This window comes from Grampus griseus, assembly GCF_964374135.1.
Source record: "Grampus griseus genome assembly, chromosome: 12".
NCBI lineage: Eukaryota > Metazoa > Chordata > Mammalia > Artiodactyla > Delphinidae > Grampus > Grampus griseus.
The window spans coordinates 19,348,451-19,368,030 of NC_139006.1; the positions used below are offsets into that span (position 1 = coordinate 19,348,451).

General features: G+C 47.4%; 1 protein-coding gene across 3 annotated transcripts in view; it reads left to right on the forward strand.

The window, feature by feature from the left end:
* MYO18B (myosin XVIIIB) overlaps positions 1-19,580 on the forward strand; it is a 234,040-nt gene that overhangs the window by 135,091 nt on the left and 79,369 nt on the right. For all 3 annotated transcript variants that reach the window (XM_082667625.1, XM_082667623.1, XM_082667624.1), the window contains 3 exons: positions 430-540; positions 4,824-4,928; positions 13,696-13,848. In XM_082667625.1, the coding sequence (XP_082523751.1) occupies positions 430-540; positions 4,824-4,928; positions 13,696-13,848 (369 nt within the window). The remainder of the gene's footprint in view (positions 1-429; positions 541-4,823; positions 4,929-13,695; positions 13,849-19,580) is intronic.

Sequence of the window (19,580 nt, forward strand, 5' to 3'; positions counted from 1 at the left end):
CGAACCCGTGTCCCCTGCATCGGCAGGCGGACTCTCAACCACTGCGCCACCAGGGAAGCCCCATAAGTAAACTTTTATTCTACCATCCATTCACCCACCTATCCGCCCATCTAGAAGAACTTCCCTGATGCCTGCTCCAGGGATGACAAATTTGTTTCATCCTGAGAGTGTTGAGAAGGATTCCAAAATGATATCTAAACGCAGTGGCAAAGAGTATGATTGATTAGTGACGTTATGACCACAGAAGGGATAGAGGCAGTGTTTGGGCTATTTACCTACCATTTCTGACCTCCCTGGGTGCCTGGGGCGAGGTGGGGGGGATGACTTGACTCTCATCCATGCGGTCCCCAAATGAAAAATGCAGCTGAAATGCTAAGGACGACGTGGATGGTGTGGGCCACCCTCACGCGCTGTCCTTGCCGCCCCCAGCTCCGCCAGCGGTTTGAGCTGGAGATTGAGCGGATGAAGCAGATGCACCAGAAGGACCGAGAGGACACGGAGGAGGAGATGGAGGACATCCGCCAGTCCTGCCAGAAGCGGGTATGTGAGCCACGAGCACAGCTGTGTCCTGGGGTCCCGGCAGGGTCAGCCTGGGTGCGTCATCCTTAGAGTGAGGGGAATCCCAGGGCCTGGGGACAGTCCCTTCAACCACCTGAGACCTTAGCTTCCCCAGTGCTTTCAAGGGTGCTGGAGCAGACGTACCTGTCCTAACTACGATCCTCGGAAACTGTCTAGCATCATCACCCCAAGATTTCTCCCAAGAGCCCACAGTGCCATGTGACTGATGCTTTGGGTAAGGATTTATATGTTTCAAGAAAGGGACCAGTCCCTTCTGGCTATTTGCCTGGCAAATCATTTCTTACATTTTATCCAAGCTCTTTGCAGACATTTCAGACAGTGTGTAAGAAGGCAGTAAACCCTTGAAATCTTACCACCAAGGCACCATCATTATTACTATTTTTAAATGTTCTTTCTCTCTTTCATTGTACCCACACATGCATATTTGTAGAGAGATCGTTTTACCTAAATGGGGTCATGCTGCTGTTTTCACTCGAAGTTTGTCCTGGGCCTCCTCTCATGTCAGTAAATGCAGATCTAATGTACATGTTTAATGGCTTATAAAAGTATTCCACCTTAGGCGTGTGCTCTCATTAATTCTCTTGTCATTGGACATTTAGGGTTTTCTGTTTTTATGGCCAGTGCTGAGACAGACCTCCTTACAGACGCATGCACTGATGTGAGTGTGAGATGAATCTTTAAAATGCAATTGCTGAGAAGCTTTGGGTTACGCCTCATTTGACAGGTTTTGTCTGGGTAGGGTTTCTGTGGGCCTTTCATAGCCTCGGGTACATTGTGAATCTCCAAGAAGGGGCCGAGTAGCATTTCCCAAGGTTGACTCTGATTATTAGTTCCCTAAGCAGAGTCTCTACAGAGACCTCCAAACTGCAGGGCCTGAGAGCATGGGTGCTGGAACTCATAGACTCTTGGTTTGAATCTTTGCCCTTCCTGCTCCCAACTCCATCAGCTATCAGCTGTGGGGCGTTGGAGAAATCACGTAACCTTGCTAATAAGCCTCACTTCTCTCATCCGTAAAATAGGATAATGATGGCCCCCTGCAGGGTAACAGGGAAGATTCAAGGAGGTCACAGATGTGGAACTATTGAACAGAGTTTTGTAATGTAACCCTTGATGGTTGGAAACTTACGAGCAATACCGTGTGTGTGTGGATTTTCAGGTAGCTGATCCTTCCAGAGGAACCAGGGAACAAACCTGGTGGTTGCCTTGCTCTTGGGTGTGACTAATCCATCCAAGAGAAGGAGGGTTCAGACACTTGGTGCTCTGCAGATCCCCCCAAGAGCATCCTCCTGGGCGGGGCTGGAGGAGGCCTCAGTGGGGTCAGGACCTCGGCGGAGACGGGACTCTAGTGAGGAAGTCCTGGGCAGATGGGGTCTCCTCGGCACCCTGTCATCGCCCCGGGCGGGGAGGGGAGTAAGTAAGAACTGAGCCCCTCTCCACTCCCAGTGGTTGGTGCTGCTGCATCTGCTGCCCTTCCTGCTCCTCAAATACTCCTTTTGGGGCCCCTCTGGGGGTTTACATGGATCATCCCGAGGGGCCAAGTGCATTCCCCCCAGAACTCCCCAGAGTTGGAAAAGAAGAGTCATAGATTTTAGGTTCAACCAGACCTGTGTGCCCTTGAGTAAGTCTTGTAACTTCCCTAAGACTCAGTTTTCTCATCTACAAAATGGGAGCAATAAGAGAAAATGTTCTACCTTACCTACGCTGTTGTGAGAATAAGATGAAAGAATGGCAGATGCCTTATAAACTGTAAAGTGCTGGGAGTTATCATGGAGGGGCGAATTTCTGCTTATTTTCCATTGGGAGAAATGAATGAGATTCTTTGAATACCCAGTGGGAGAAATGAATGAGATTCTTTGAATACCCAGTGGGCACCATGTTTCAGGCTGGGTTCTTTACGTCTGTCAACTTATTTAATTCTCATAAGCACTCTGTAAGGTTTATAGTCCTGGTTCTACAGATGAGGAAACTAGAGTCCCAAAGGTGAAGGGTCTTCCCCAGGGTTACCTCACTGGGAAGTAAACGAGCTCGGACTTGAGCTTAGGTCTGTCTGACTCCAAAGCCCAATCTCTTAACCAAAATAACTAGATTTTAAAAGTTTTTTTTTAGGGGCTTCCCTGGTGGCGCAGTGGTTGAGAGCCCGCCTGCTGATGCAGGGGACACGGGTTCGTGCCCCGGTCCGGGAGGATCCCACATGCTGCGGAGCGGCTGGGCCCGTGAGCCACGGCCGCTGAGCCTGCGCGTCCGGAGCCTGTGCTCCACAACGGGAGAGGCCACAGCAGTGAGAGGCCGGCGTACAGCAAAAAAAAAAAAAAAAAAGTTTTTTAATTTTGCAAATGTTTGGACTATGGAAGGCCATTTAGAAAGCACTTGATAGAAGTCAGCCTTGGGCAGTGCTGCATCCTTTAGCACTTCCCGCACATGAACTCACCAAAGGCTCTGATAAGTACTGCATGGAAGGCCCTATTAACTCAGTGGCTCCCACACTTATTCTAGCATGGACTTCCCTCCCTTCCCACCACACACACACAGTATACGTGTGAACGCTATGTGGAAATGTTCTACAGAACACACTCCAGAAAACTTTGCCTTGCTTAATGCATAATTTTTACTGTATACTTTCCAAAACGAGTTTCACTTTTGCAGTCTTCATTTTAAGCAGGTGTGAGCAGAGTGCTTTGTGTCTCTCACTCTTAAAAGAAAATTTTGAAACGAACTTTCTTCTGAAATGACCATCCATCAGTACTTTTTTTCTCTACGTGGGTCAGGAGATGGAAGCCCCCAGTCCCTGCCCGTGTGCCCTCAGGTGAAAGGAGCACAATTTCTAGTGCATTCCAAGAGTGCCTCAGAGCATCATGAGTGCCCTGAGCCAGGACCCTGATGAGTTGGAGATGTGACCCAGACAGACCCTCCTGAGGCTTTTCCATGGACAGATTTATAAAGGGGGAGGGGGAGGTCAGAGAAAGGTGTTTTTCTCCTATGACAGATACTAACATTAACTGCACATCTAGTGACTGCTCTGCTCAGTCTGTCTCTCACCATGGCAGGAAATCAATCGTTAGAGACCTGGGTGGGAATGCTGATGGCTGTCTGGTGTGGCACAAGAGCTGGGGCCAGGAGACAGAATGCTGACTGTTCTCAGCAGCAGTTGATGTAGGAGTCTATGCTTCAGGACCGCTCTCTGACTCAGTTTTCCCGTCTGTGAAAGAAGTCATTGAGAGCACAGGATGGAGAAAGGAGGAAGGGGTGAGACAACACACATGAGAGAGTCTGGTGCAGAAGAGGACGTGCAAAGCACCGTTATAGTGGGGTGTCCACTTTAGCAGGGAGTGCCTGCCATTGCTGGGTGATTACCGAGAAATCAGAGCCAATTGTAAACTAAATGAGCTGCTTGTAGCCAAAGGTCTTAGTCAGTTTGGGCTGCTATAACAGAATATCATAGACTGGGGTCTTGGGGTGGGGGGAGCTTAAACAACAAACATATATTTCTCACAGTTCTGGAGGCTGGAAAGTCCAAGATCGAGGTGCTGGCAGATTTGGTGTGGGGTGAGGGCCCTGCTCCTGGCTTGAGATAGACGGCTGCCTTCTCACTGTGTCCTCACACAGTGGAGAGAGAGAGGAAGCAAGGTCCCTGGTGTCTCTTCTTATAAGGGCACTAATCCCAGCATGGGGACTCCACCCTCATGACCTCATCTAAACCTCACTATCTCCCAAAGGCCCCATCGGCAAATAATACTGCATTGGGATTAGGAATTTTGGGAGACACAAACGTGCAGTCCAAACACCACATAATCTCAAATGCAACATTTTTTTTTTTTTTGCTGCATCACAGTGTATTTAATAAGCGAGGTGAATGCACCTTATTGTGCTGGATACAATGTTGTGCAGAGTCTTAAAAAGTTAGAGTGCCAAGACTTGTAACTATTCAAGCTGGGTCGTGGCAGAGGAAGGAGACATGTGTTAGGAAATGGGAAGGGAACTGGGGACGGGGACTTCACAGTGAATGGCAGGGGGCTCCCCGTAATTGGCCAGCTCTCCCCATAGTTGTCCAGCTCCTGAGCTTTTAGGTTCCCAAGTTCTCTGACAGAGACACCCCCTCCTAACTGCTAGGTGAGCCGTTGTGGAACTGGGCGAGGGGCCATGAACTCCACCTCCCCCACCTCATCCTCCAGAGGGTCCCTGCCTCATGGGGTTTGTCGGGTAGAGCTCTTGTATCCTATGCCTGCATCTGCCCTTTGTGCCCACAGCTCCACCAACTGGAAATGCAGCTGGAGCAAGAATATGAGGAGAAGCAGATGGTCCTCCATGAGAAGCAGGACTTAGAAGGCTTGATCGGAACCCTCTGCGATCAGGTAAGAGGGAGACACCAGCAGGCATTTGGGAAGCGCATTCCCTGCCTCTGGGGGCCCTGTTAGAGAGCTGATTCGTGGGGAGACCCGCTGGAGGGGTCTTAGGACCAGCCCAGGTAGACCTTTCAGCTGGCCTCCACCTGCTCCTCCCAGGCGCCGTCTTCTCCACCAGTTCTGTCTCTGCCCTCACTCACTGCCTCTTCAGAGGGGACCTTCCGTGGGGGGAGTCTTCATACAGCAGGGTTCTTGGAAGGACCCTTGAGAGTAAAGAGAGTGGGCCCAGCCACACGTGACAGACGAGGTCGCCTTGCCTTCAGCCGCTGTCGGGGTGAGAGTATAGGCAGCCTTTGCTTTGACGGGGTGACTGAATGGCTGCTGTGCTCAGAGCTGGCCTCGTGAGAACAGACTTTGCTGAAGGCAGAGCCAGGCCAGTGACGCTTTAGACCCTTAGCTGGGCCACTTCTGTCTCCTTGGCTTTGCGTGATCTAACGAACTGCTCTGAGCTGCTGGAGAGCAGAGCCTTGTGGGGTTTTGCCGTCGTCGCCGTAGACCAGGGTTGTCAGCTGCAGCACTGCAGACGTTTTGAGCTGCATCATTCTTTGTTGTTGGCGGCCGGGGTTGGGGGGGGCGGGGTGCTGTGGGGAGGTGGCGCTGTCTCATTGTAGGCTGTTGAGCGGCATCCCTGGCCTCCACCTCCTAAATGCCAGAAGCATCTCCCTCAGTTGTAACAACCAGCAGTGTCTACGGACGTTACCACATGTTCCTCCAGGACACAGTCAACCTCCCTCTTTACAGGGAACCACTGCTGTGAAGGAAGCAACCAGCAGCGCCCAGAGCCAGCTCCTCCTCCATGAAACCCCGACATTGGAGAGGAGTGCTGGTGGCTTCCATGGTTTCTTTTTAAATATCGTAAGAGTGTTTTTTAATGTATCTGCTTAACTTGTGTTCATTATCTTTTAATTAGTAACGATCTTGCTGTCAATAACCTTCCCGCAGTCATTCCTCTTGTTCACAGAGGAATGTGGGCCCCCTCCCAATGGTCATCCAGGGCAGCCAGGCTTCGAACAAATAGGTGCTCACTATGTTTTGTTTTGTTTTTTTAAATTGAGTAAATGAGTGAATTCTAGAGCGGAACCCCTACAGCCGTGCGAGTGAGAGTCGGAAGCTGAGGACATTGGTGGGAGAACTACATGATCTTCCTTTGCGTTTTCTGGATTTTCAGCCAAGCAAACTGGGGCCACTGAGTGCAGAGCCACTGAGGCTCCTCTCCCTTTGGCATCAGCACGAGAGAGAACACCCCAGGATTTGATTCTAGAATGATACTTGGAAATCGTTGGGAGAAGGTTGCCTTCTATCCAGCATGGTCTGTTTAAGAAAACAAAGGAATTAATCCAGTAAAGAAAGGTTTTTATAAATATTGCTAAAATTTTAAGTTTCACATGCAAGGAGAAGGTAACTTTAAGTGAATGAGAAGCTAATTTTGTGTTAGTCACCAAGCTGGAGCCTTTGAATAACGTCACACTGGATACTTTTAGATGTTTTAGTAAGACATTTGCCAAACACATGGGAAAGTAGAACAGACAGTGTAATTGATGCTTGTGCATCAAGAGAACAGGGTTCACATAAATTAACATTTTGCCGCATCAGATTCAGAAGTTTTTAAGGAAGCAAAGCATTTCAAAAACAGTTGGTGGCCCCTTGGTTTCTGTTCCTCATCTCCCATCCCTTTATCCTTCCATCTTTTCGTCCTTCGCTCCCAGAGGGGACCGTTCTCCTGAGGTTGGAGGCTTTAATTCCCCTGCGTGTGTATTTGAACTTCAACTGTATACAGTACGTGCGATTCTGCCTTTACTTCTACTGCTCCCCTTCTGTACTCTGTTTTTGCTGTTTTTGAGATTCCTCCATGATAATACGTGTAGCTCTAATCCGTTCTTTTTTAACTGCTACACAGTATTCATTTTCTTTAATCCTACTCTTCTGTTGGATATTTAGCTGTTTCCATTCTAGGACGCAGAGCTACAGTGCATATTCTTATACATGTCTCCCTGTGCACGTGGGAAAGAGATTCTCCAGGGTATGAATCTAGAAGAGGAATTGCTGGCTGTTAGGAATGTACCATTTTGGAATTATTAGATGTTGCCCAGATTGTTCCTCAAAGTGATTGTGGTGGTTTATATTGTCACCAGCAGTTTTTTCTTTGCTACCACACATCCCCCCCCCCCCCCCCGACACGTGGCACTGTCAGACATTTAAAGATCTTTACCGGTTACTGAGTGTTAAGTTGTACTGCTTGTCCCTCATGACTAGTGAAGTTGTGCATTTTTCACGTTTATTACAGTTTTCTCTTATGTGCGTTGCCTGTTTATAGTGTTTTGTCTTCACCTTTTTTTTCTATTCATTATTCCCGATCCTTATCCAAGATGCTAATCCACTTTTGGTTGTATATTTTGCAAATATCTCCTACTCTATGGATAATCGTTTCACTTTGTTTATAATGTTTTTTACTTAATAAAAAGTGTTTTTTATATAGTCATATTCATCAGTTATGGTTGATTCTTTTAAGATTTCTTTCCTTAACAGAGTTCATAAAGATATTTCACCATATTTCTGAAAATTTCTAAAGTTTTGAGCATTTTTAGGCCTTTAACCCACCTGGATTTTATTTTGTTTTATTTTTTAATTAATTAATTTATTTATTTTTGGCTGCGTTGGGTCTTCGTTGCTGCGCGCAGGCTTTCACTAGTTGCGGCGAGCGGGGGCTACTTTTCGTTGCGGTGCGCGGGCTTCTCATTGTGGTGGCTTCTCTTGTTGCGGAGCATGGACTCCAGGCACACGGGCTCTAGAGTGCAGTCTCAGTAGTTGTGGCTCACGGGCTTAGTTGCTCCGTGTCATGTGGGATCTTCCTGGACCAGGGCTCGAACCCGTGTCCCCTGCACTGGCAGGCGGACCCCCAACCACTGTGCCACCAAGGAAGTCCCACCTAGATTTTATTTTGGTGTGTGTGAGGTAGGAATCTATATTTTCCCGATATAGACCACCTTTGTTTTATCTCATGAGTAATTTTTTCTACAATTTCCATATATGTATGGCTGTGTTTTGGGGCTACCCATTCTGTTTAATTGGTTTATTCTTCAGTTCCTGCACCATGTGGTCTTAATGGCTGGGCTTGATAACTTATAAACAGCTTATCTTTCTCATCTCTAAAATTGTCTTATCTATTTTCGATCCTTTAATCTTCTTATTGAGATTCCATAACAAAGCCTGGTGGGGATTTTCAAATGCATTGGTTTGTAAGTTAGTTGGGAACAAGTGACATATTTTTTTAGTATTGAAGTATTGCAATCATGAGCATGCTGTGTTTCTTCATATATCTATGGCTTTCATAAATATATTTTATTTTTATTATAAATTAATACCTTATAATAATACAAAATATTTATTTTATTGTATATTTTATTATTTTTTTCCATATAAGTCTTGAGCTTTTCTGTTAGATTTATTTCTAGGAATCTTGTAGTTTCTATGGCTCTTATAAATAGAATATTTTTGTATACTTCTATTAATTATAGTGGTACATGGGGATATACTTTGCTTATAATTGTGTTATAGTTTTCTCTTATATATTTAGAGGTTATTTTTTTAGGTGCATTTAAGTTTATTATTGTTTTGTTTCCTTGGCACATTGTACATTGTTCTTTTCTAATTGTTGTATGGTGTCCCTTTTTTCTCTGTGAATTATTTTTGCCTTATTTTATTTTGTGCGATTTCTTTTAGTTTGCCCACAAGACCTTTTTTATCTCTTTGTTTTTAACCTTTCTCTGTGTGTATGTCCCTTAAACAGATGGATAATTTTTAATGCCAAATTTTAGTCTCTTACTTTTCATTGGAGAATTTAGTTCATTTACATTTATATAATGACTGATATATTTGAAATTATTTCTATTCTTTTGTGTTTAATTTTGTTGGTTTATTGCCCCCTTTCTTTGCTTCTTCCTTTATTCCTTTCCTGCTTTGGGGTAGATTGATAATGTCTCCTATGATCTCTTTTGTTCTATTAGATACTATCAGTTCCTTCATATAAATGAAACAAGTGAGGCTCAAAAGGTAAAGCACATCGCCCAAGATCATATAGGTTTTTAGTGGCCTACGTGAATTCGAAGTGAGGTCTATCCATATATTATTTGAAAACCTGTATTTTTTAAAATTAAATCTAACACCATGCTGCTTAAAAAGTGATTAAGGTTTAGTTAACTAGAATTATCCTTTTCTGGACCATCTTTTTTCCTAACGTTATCAGGCAATCCAGATCTGCCATTAATTTGCTGTGCAACCTTCAGCTACATAATGTTCTCTCTCTAAGCCTCAATTTCCCCATCTGTAAAGTGGCTTGATTACCCCAATAACATTTTTAGATCATTTGTTAAAAGTGCTTAGAGAGTTCTTTGATGACAGACATTGAACTACTGCCCCAAACAATTTACCCTTAATGATAAATGGTGAAACAATCCAGGTTGGAACAGAGTTTCCCACAACAACACTAAACATCATTTAGTTTTATTGATTAATTATTCACCAGCTTGATCTAAATTTGAATCTTTGTGCTGCAAAATGTCAACTTGCAGAATGACATTTATTTCCCATTAACCTAATGAGTTTTGGGGTGTTTTTTCCCCCTCCTCTTGCGTAGCAATTTATTATGAAGGGGAGGGTGACTTGGTCTGAGGTTTTGTTGTGAATTTGTTTGCGGTGATCCCTCTGGAAAGGCGATGGTGCCAGCACTTTCAGGGTCTTTCTGGCAGCAAGGATGGGGTCATCCTGAATGTCCCTGATGCTGACCTGCCCCACAGGAGAATTAAAGGCTCCTTAGGATGTGTGCAGAGCATGAGCAGATACAAAAATGAGGAAGGTGCAAAAGCATGTTGCTTGAGTGTAGTCACGGCAAAGAATCCGGGCTCTCGAGTTAAGATGTCCCGGCTCACGTTTCACCAGGCACTCTGGTGCAGTGGTTAGAGACTTGAATTCTAATACTGAGCTGCCTGGGTTCCAGTCCCTGGGTAGCCACTTAGGAGCAGTGTGGCCTTGAACTGATCACTCACCCTCTCTGTTTTATCGGTTGTGCCTCCATTTCCCTATGACAGTACATACTGAAGAGCTCCACACAGCTCACAAGATGTGAGCTGGCCCCAGGGAACTTCTCTCATTCTGTGACTTGCCCCATCCCTGTGTTTTATACCCTCATGCTAATCACCCAGAACCGCATATTCAAGATGGTTTCTCAGCTGTGTCCCTTCCTGCACCTCACCTAACTAGCTCCTGCTTACTTGAGACTGTGTCTGGTCCCATCCCAGCCTTGGATGGGATGCTCCTCTGTGCCTTCATAACACCCTTTTTTTTTTTTTTAATTGAAGAGCAAAACTTAACCTCTTTTATTGTATATTTTGCTAAAATTACCTCTTTGCAGTCAGAAAAGTTGGGTTCATATCCTAACTCTGCCACTTAGGATTAGCTGTGTGATCTTGGGCAAACTGCTTCACTGTTGTAAGCCTCAGTTTCATCATCCATAAAATGGGAATCATAATACTTCACACCCCATAGATTCACCGTGCGGACTCCATGTGTTCATACCCGTAAAGCGTTTAGAACAGTGTCTGACACTTAGCAAACCCAAAGTGTAAGCTATTACTATTTTAATAAAGGCAATAATAATAATGGCATTTTAAAAGAGACTACCACGGGAGTAAAATGCAGTAATATGTGACAAAGGGACTGGCACCATGCCCAGTCCTCAGCTCCTCAGCTCAGGAGGAGATATATACACACACACAACACCTCAGCATTTTAAACTTAACAAAGCAATAAATCTGAGAACTAAGAGGCTATATTCTAAGAACCAACTCATTTTTCAAAGAATTCAGAACTGGCAGTAGAATAATAACACAAAATCTACAGGAATACATTCCAGGTCATCAGACAGTACTCATAATCTTTTATATTTGGAAAGCATTTGACAGCATACAAAGTACTTTTCGATCCATTATCACATCTGATCCTTGTCTTATCTCAACATGGAAGTTAGGGATTTTTTTTTTTTTTTTTTTTAACCTCTTCCTTTATAGACGAGGAAACTCAGGTTATGAGAGGTGGCATGACTCAGCCTCAGTCCCACCACCAGCAAGTGGTGAGCCAGGGTTTCAAGCCTGGGCCACCTCATTCTAAATTCCAAGTTCTTTCTAGAATATTCCAGGGTATTCTGAGCATCCAGGAATTGGTTGCACTTGGTGTGGAGGCACAGATGTCCAGGGGTGTAGAAACTGGGTTCCATGGAAGACACACCTGCACCCCATTTTCTTGAAAACTCCCCATCTGACGAGTGGTGCCAGAGGAAGGGGCTGTTAGTTTCTTTCAGAGACATTAACCCCAGTGCTTTTGAAGTAGGTGTTCTGTTTCCAGGGGAGACCATGGGCTGTCAGGGTTTCATCGGGCCCCTACCTGATTCTGCACCTCCCTTGGTTTGTCCCAGCCTGTGCTGTTGGCCACTGGGGGTTGTTAACGAATCTAACTCGCCCTCCCCGCGCCAAGTCCAGGCTGCGGCTTCTTCAGGAGCCACGTGACTACTGTCTTGGAGGACAGGATCCTGGGGGAGGGACCTCTGGGCAAGGTCCCTCTGCAGAAAATGGCCTGTCTTTATACTAGCGAAAGAGACCTGCTCAAGGGACAGAAACGCTTGATTTAGACCTTCCAAAGCAGCACAGGTATTTCTAATACCATTTACTGATGTGTAACATACATGCAGGGAAGCACACCTTATCCCACCTGTACTGCTCATTGAATTTGCATCAGCTCTTAAAGCCGGCACCCAGATTAACACCACAAACAAGCCCCCCCTCCTGTATTACCCAGTCACTGCCCCTCCAGGGTAACTGCTGTCCTGACTTCTGTCAGCAGAGGGCCTCGCCTGACGTGTAAGCTCTTGCAAGGTGATGGCTGTGGTACAGACTATGAGACAGAATGACTGCGTCCTTACAGGCTGTGATGACAGTCACGACAGCGGCGCAGATTTGTTGTGCCTTTACTACGAGTCATGCTGTGGGCTAAGCACCTGTTCAATTCCCACAGCAGCCCGGTGTGGTTGCTGCCTTCTTTTTTTTTTTAACGTCTTTATTGGAGTATAATTGCTTTACAATGGTGTGTTAGTTTCTGCTGTATAACAAAGTGAATCAGCTATACATATGTTCCCATATCTCTTCCCTCTTGCGTCTCCCTCCCTCCCACCCTCCCTATCCCACCCCTCTAGGTGGTCACAAAGCACCACGGAGCTGATCTCCCTGTGCTATGCGGCTGCTTCCCACTAGCTAGCTATTTTACGTTTGGTAGTGTATATATGTCCATGCCACTCTCTCACTTTGTCTCAGCTTACCCTTCCCCCTCCCTGTATCCTCAAGTCCATTCTCTAGTAGGTCTGTGTCTTTATTCCCGTCTTGCCCCTACGTTCTTCATGACCATTTTTTTAGATTCCATATATATGTGTTAGCATACGGTATTTGTTTTTCTCCCTCTGACTTACTTCACTCTGTATGACAGACTCCAGGTCCATCCACCTCACTACAAATAACTCAGTTTCGTTTCTTTTTATGGCTGAGTAATATTCCATTGTATATATGTGCCACATCTTCTTTATCCATTCATCTGTTGATGGACACTTAGGTTGCTTCCATGTCCTGGCTATTGTAAATAGAGCTGCAATGAACACTTTGGTACATGAATCTTTTTGAATTATGGTTTTCTCAGGGTATATGCCCAGTAGTGGGATTGCTGGGTCGTATGGTAGTTCTATTTTTGTTTTTTTGAGGAACCTCCATACTGTTCTCCGTAGTGGCTGTATCAATTTACATTCCCACCAACAGTGCAAGAGGGTTCCCTTTTCTCCACACCCTCTCCAGCATTTATTGTTTCTAGATTTTTTGATGATGGCCATTCTGACTGGTGTGAGATGATACCTCACTGTAGTTTTGATTTGCATTTCTCTAATGATTAATGATGTTGAGCATCCTTTCATGTGTTTGTTGGCAATCTGTATATCTTCTTTGGAGAAATGTCTATTTAGGTCTTCTGCCCATTTTTGGATTGGGTTGTTTGTTTTTTTGATATTGAGCTGCATGAGTTGCTTGTAAATTTTGGAGATTAATCCTTTGTCAGCTGCTTCATTTGCAAATATTTTCTCCCATTCTGAGGGTTGTCTTTTGGTCTTGTTTATGGTTTCCTTCGCTGTGCAAAAGCTTTTAAGTTTCATTAGGGCCCATTTGTTTATTTTTGTTTTTATTTCCGTTTCCCTAGGAGGTGGGTCAAAAAGGATCTTGCTGTGATTTATGTCATAGAGTGTTCTGCCTATGTTTTCCTCTAAGAGTTTGATACTGTCTGGCCTTACATTTAGGTCTCTAATCCATTGTGAGTTTATTTTTGTGTATGGTGTTAGGGAGTGCTCTAGTTTCATTCTTTTACATGTAGCTGTCCAGTTTTCCCAGCACCACTTATTGAAGAGGCTGTCTCTTCTCCACTGTATATTCTTGCCTCCTTTATCAAAGATAATGCTGCCATTCTTGTTTTGCCAACGAGGAGGCTGAGCCTTGGGGAGGAGAAAGGTCTTGTCCAAGGTCACACAGTGTGAGTGGTGGAGGCACGATTTGAACTCAGGGAGCCAGGTTCCAGAGAACTTGGACCCTGGCCACTACTTTGTCATCTTAGTTCACGAGAGCCTTCCCTTGGCTTCCAGATCGGCCATCGGGACTTTGATGTGGAGAAGCGTCTTCGGAGGGACCTCAGAAGGACTCATGCACTATTGTCAGACGTGCAGCTCCTGCTGGGGACCATGGAGGACAGCAAGACATCAGTCAGCAAGGAGGAGCTGGAGAAAGTGCAAAGCCAGGTGCGTGTCACGGGGTCCTCTCAGAACCCCATGGGGAGGATGCTGCGGCCAGCAGGGGGAGAATGCTGCGGCCAGCAGGGGGAGAATGGTTCTCCCACCCAGATGGGCGTGGCCACAGCCCGGATGTCTGACTTTCACAGACCTGAGGGGAGGTGGAGGGCATTGCGGGGCTGGATGGGTCACATGGATATGGTAGATGAGGAAGGGGGTTTATAAATGACTTAGGAGTACTGTTCCCTTCTTTAGGGCTGAGGCAGAGTGAGTTTGAGTCCTTGGGCAGATCAGGGCCCTGGTGCAGAATGGCTGAGTGCAGCACACCTGCGTGCCTGTGTGCGTGTGTGCGTGCGTGGTGACCAGCGGGGCTGGATATGAAACAGATAGTGCTGATAGTGCAGATCCTACATGAGGATCAGCATCTCCATTGACGAGAGAGGTGACTCACCCAGGGTCCCACAGCTAGAGGGTGGCAGAGTCGGGATTCAAACCCAGGTCTTCAGGCCCCACCATCCCTGGCTGCCTCAGAGAAGAACGGGAGGCGGATGAGAGGTGAGGCCAGGAGGGAGCTGAGCACCTCAGGAGACATGATGGGCTCAGATCGTCCTGGTTTAGTGCTAAAAGTCCCATGTCCCGGGCAAGCCCTCAGCCCCAGGGACACCAGGACAGTTGGTCACTCATTTCATGGCCATGTCAGAACATTAGAATCACTTGTGCTTGAATGTGTCCCATCCCTCAGTTCTCGTGGTACCCCTGGGGGAGAGCAAATGATATTGTGCCCATTTAACAGATGGGAAAGTTCTGTCCACAGGTGGGAAGCAATGCAACCAAGGTAACACGGCAGGTAGGTGGCAGGGTTGGGATTCAAATCCAGGGCTCGTGATTCTAACTGCAGAATCTGGGAGCTCTTTTGCCTTACCCTGCGTCTTCCTGTCTGTCTGACCGACCAGGTGGATGGAGAACCCTGAGCCTCCTCTGTCAGGCAGTCAGGATGTCTGAGCACTCAGCCACCACTCAGGCATCTTGGGTTCATGCGGCCCCCTTGGCAGGAGGCCCTGTATTCTGCCTGTCTTTCATCAAAATATTCCTGATGCCATCCAAGTCCCCCTCTCTCCGTAGGTGAATGTTCTTGAAAAGGAACCACAGTGGTTTTGTTTGTTCCTCTTTTCATTTTTCTTTTTTTATTATTCATGAGAAATCTCCCTCTGCAGGGTTAAAGTGTGTGTTCTTGGAAAATAGTGGTATTTAGTGAAGGCGCCTTGAGCTGAATCAAAGAGCTTCATTCTTTTGAAAGTCCTTCTTCCCCATCTCTGCATCCGGTTCCTATCAAAGAGAATTCACAGCCTTGGCTTTCTGTTGCTGTTGTCATGGAAATTGTTATAAGGATGGGATCGTGTGGACCAGAGGTCAGGGTACAGTTGCTTTGGCTCCCAGCACACGTGTCCCGCCTGCCAGAGTCAGAGCTAATCAAATAAAGTAGCGATGACATTGGGCATTGCTGTCTCTCCTCTCCCATGTACGGTATTTGTCCTTTACCTGAAGCCTCCAGGGACAGAGGCAGGGAGAGCAGCCAGGAGGGGGGAAGGGAGAGGGAGCTAACTTTGCTGCTGGCTGTGTCTTCATTGCTGGGTATGGTGCTGGACTATTCCATTCATTCCTTCATTCAGTATTTATGCAGCACCTACTGAGTGTCAGGCGATGTGCTAGGTCTAAGTATATTACGGTTAGTAAGACAGACATGGTCCTCTCCCTTTGAAACTGACGTCTGCTGGAAAAGAGGACAAGCAAACAATGATACAAATAAACAGAAATATCCCACACCTTAATTCAGGTAGTAAAGGAAATAAGTGGGGTTATTATAAATAATAAAGGGAATAGGGAATTGCAAGGGGTCTCGTTTAGCTTGGGTGATCAGCTAAACTCCCCTGGGAGAAGGAGAAGCAGGCAGAGACCAGAACGTGCGGGGCCTGGGAGGTTTGGATTTTATTCCCGGGGTGATGAGAAGCCGTCGGGACGTTTTGAGCAGAGCGTGACATAATCGGATTCAGAGGATCACTCCTCTGTGTGGGGAAGGGATTGAGGAGGGATGAGTGCATGCCGTTAGGAGGCTAGATACCCCTCTAGGCTGGAGGAGAGGGTCTCCTGGGTTAAATGGTTGTGGGGATGGTGAGAGGAGGCAAAGTGGGGGCTGGCTTGGAGCTGACAGGACTGCTAGCTGGTCGGTGTGGCGGCTGGAAGTGCGTGACTTAGATCATCCTCACCAGAACCCTAGGAGGCGGCCATTGCTATTTTTGACCCATTTTACTAATAAGGAAACAGGCTCTGAGAGGTTGAGTAATTTACCCAACAGCACACAGCAGCGTATGTCTTAATGCCGCCAGCGCTGCCAGTTCTGTACCCATGATGTTAACATTTTTCAACCACCTACTATGTATTGGGCTTTTCCTTGGAATTCTTGGGGTCCCCAAACTTGGCTGCACATCCGATAACTTAAGTACTGTTTAAAAATCACAGATTTACAGGCCCCCCTCCTCGTTTTTTCTTCCCATTGAGGCCCAGGATCTACATTTTTTTTTTAATTAATTAATTAAATTTTGGCTGTGTTGGGTCTTCATGGCTGCGTGTGGGCTTTCTCTAGTTGCGGCGAGCAGGGGCTACTCTTCGTTGCGGTGCATGGGCTTCTCATTGCGGTGGCTTCTCTTGTTGCGGAGCGCGGGTTTTAATAGTTATGGCACGTGGGCTCCGTAGTTGCGGCTTGCAGGCTCTAGAGCACAGGCTCATTAGCTGTAGCGCACGGGCTTAGTTGCTCCGCAGCATGTGGGATCTTCCCAGACCAAGGCTTGAACCCGTGTTCCCTGCATCAGCAGGCAAATTCTTAACCACTGCGCCACCAGGGAAAACCCAGGACCTACATTTTCAACAGTCGCATGAGGGGATTCCAGTGCTGGTCTTAGGACCACCATCTGGGAATCATGGGCCTCGTTTACCCCTCAAAACACACTTTCAAGTTCCATGGCATAGGCCCATTTTGCAGATGAGAAAACTGATGGTGAGGTTATATTAGTATGACAGAGCCTAGTTCAACCAGTTTTACAATTCATTAAATATTGAGTCAGGAGAACTGGATCCTGCACTTGCTAATGTCGTGACCTTCGCCGTGTGACAGGACTTCCGTGAGCCCTTGTCCCGAAGCGGAGCGTCGTCATCGCCTCGTGTCCCAGGCGCCTGTGGGGGTCGGGGGCGATGAGGTCTAGCCCCCAAAGGCTTGAGAAGCTTGAACACCCTCTGCAGCCTCTACAGCTCGCTAATCGTGGTGCCGGGTAACCTAGAGAAAGGTTTTCTCTCTGAGGGCAAAGATGAGGGAATGCGTTTGAAAGCACCTGTTAGTGAACTGTGTGCGTTCAGCAGATCCTGATAAGGTGTCCACTCGGGACAAATTCGAGGCCAGGCTGCGGGGATAAGGAAGAACCCTTCCCGAGAGGGGCTCCCAGTCTAGGCAAGAGGCCGACCTAGGAGCAGACAGTGGCCAGCAGGGTGATGAGATCTTTCCTGGGGGAATGTTGGGGTTTAGGTGAAGGGGATGCCCTTGATTTAGCTGTGGGAGAGGAGCTGGTGGCTTCAGCTGTCTGCTTACAGGTGGGAACGAATGGCTGGCTGGGTGAGATGGACATGGGCATTGTGGGAGGGAGCACCAGGGCGGGGGCGGGAGGAGACAGGGAGCATCTAACGCTTGGCCTAGTGTGGCTGGTGTGCAGCGTTCCCCGAGGAAGGGCAGGGAGGGTAATGTCGGTCAGCGAGGCTAGAGTCAGCTCATGAACGGTTTAGTGAGCCCAACTAAGGAGTTTGGGTTTTATCCCAAAGGTGATAGGGAGCCATAGAGAGCTACAGAGCAGGGAAGGGCACGGTCAGAAGTGCTTGTAAAAAAAAAACATCAGGGGCTCCCCTGGTGTCGCAGTGGTTGAGAGTCTGCCTGCCGGTGCAGGGGACACGGGTTCATGCCCCGGTCCGGGAAGATCCCACATGCCGCGGAGCGGCTGGGCCCGTGAGCCATGGCCGCTGAGCCTGCGCGTCCGGAGCCTGTGCTCCGCAACGGGAGAGGCCACGACAGTGAGAGGCCCGCATACCACAAAACAAACAAAAAAACCCAGCAGGATTCTAGGCCCAACTGAAGCAGTGATGTGTGGCATGCCGGGCTCAAGCAGAGGCATGGGAGGGTCCCCCCAGGCAGAGCATCTCCCAGAGCCCCTGCCTTCCTCCCGGGTGGACAGGCATTCCCCTCTGCCCATTGCCCTACCGTCTAGAATCCCAACAAGATTATTTGGCCCTTTCTGCCCAGTTTCCCTCCATTGGGAGACTTGACTCCGTCTCAGCTAACACCTGAGGCTAAAGACTATGGGATAAAACGTGGAAGACTCCTGGAGGAAAGACACACACCTTGTGAGTTCAGATCCTGCCTCTGCTACTTAATTAGTTGTACGATTCTGAGCAAGTCACCCTGCCTTTCAGAGGCTCCTTTTTCTTACCTAAAAAAAAAGAGCCTGATATTCTCAGCTATCGGGCTGGTATAAAGAACCCTAGACCCTGGATTCAAAGGAATTCTCTAAATTGAAAACTACAAGACAATGATTTTTAAATGTAGAGCTGGCCCCTGCGTCCCACCCCCCGGAGTCAGCTGGTGGAAGACTTTGGATCCTGGGCCCAGGATTTCACAAGACCTCGTGGACAGGTAGACGAGGCCATGTGTGGGGTGGGTCTAATGACACCTGTTCTTCAGGAGCAAGTACTAATTAATTCCCGTGGAATGCTTCCACTGGAAACAGACTAATCTGGAGACAGAAGCAAGATATATCATTGAGATAATCGCTGTGCATAAATAACATCTGTGAGCAGCAGATGCCTGCACCTGGCTCCCAGGAGAAAGTGGAAGGTTGTGTCTGCTCCCGGGCAGTGACGGCTTTTTGTTTAAATTTGATTCACGCCTTGACCTTTGCCTCCTCCCAAAAGGAACTATGTTATTTGCTTTTTTTGTTTTGTTTTGTTAAATGGAGAAGAGTTTGCACTGAGCTCTTCAGTTGTTTACTTAATTCATGCCAGGGGGCCGTGTTCCCCCTTCCTCCTGAGGACAGAGCCGTTGCTGAGTCTCGGCCATTGTCCCCCTGAAGAGCTCTGGGATCTAGCCCCTCCTCGCTCCTCCCCTCTCATCACACACCACCTGCACCTCTCATTTGGAACTCTCTCAGGTCTGCTGGCCTTGGCCTTGTCCGAGCAATCTTTCTGCCCCCTGATCTTTGGAGAGAGATTTTTAAAATATAAATACAGTCATGGTTCTTTGCATTCGGGATCCACTAGCGGCTCCCCATTGCCCTCAGAGTACAGTCCACGAGCCTCAACGTGACCTTTAAAGATGCACAGTCCAGCTCCTACCTTCCCGTCACCTCTGACCAGCAGCTTAGACCGTCTTGGGGTCCCCACACCAAGCCATGCCTTCTGCCGGACACTCGCTTCTCCCGCTGAAACCTCTTTGCCTGACGGGCATCTAGTCATCCTCCGAACTTGGGTTTGGGCCTCGTCTCTAGGAGCCATCTCTGACCTCCAGGGTCTGGGGGAGGGGCCCAGCTCCTTTCTCTCACGAGCTCCTGGGCTTCCCCCAGGACAGTCCAGATCATTCTGTCACAGTTACCTCTTTGCTTGAGTCACAGAAAGGTGAGAAGAGATTGAGGTGGGACTGGAACCTGCAG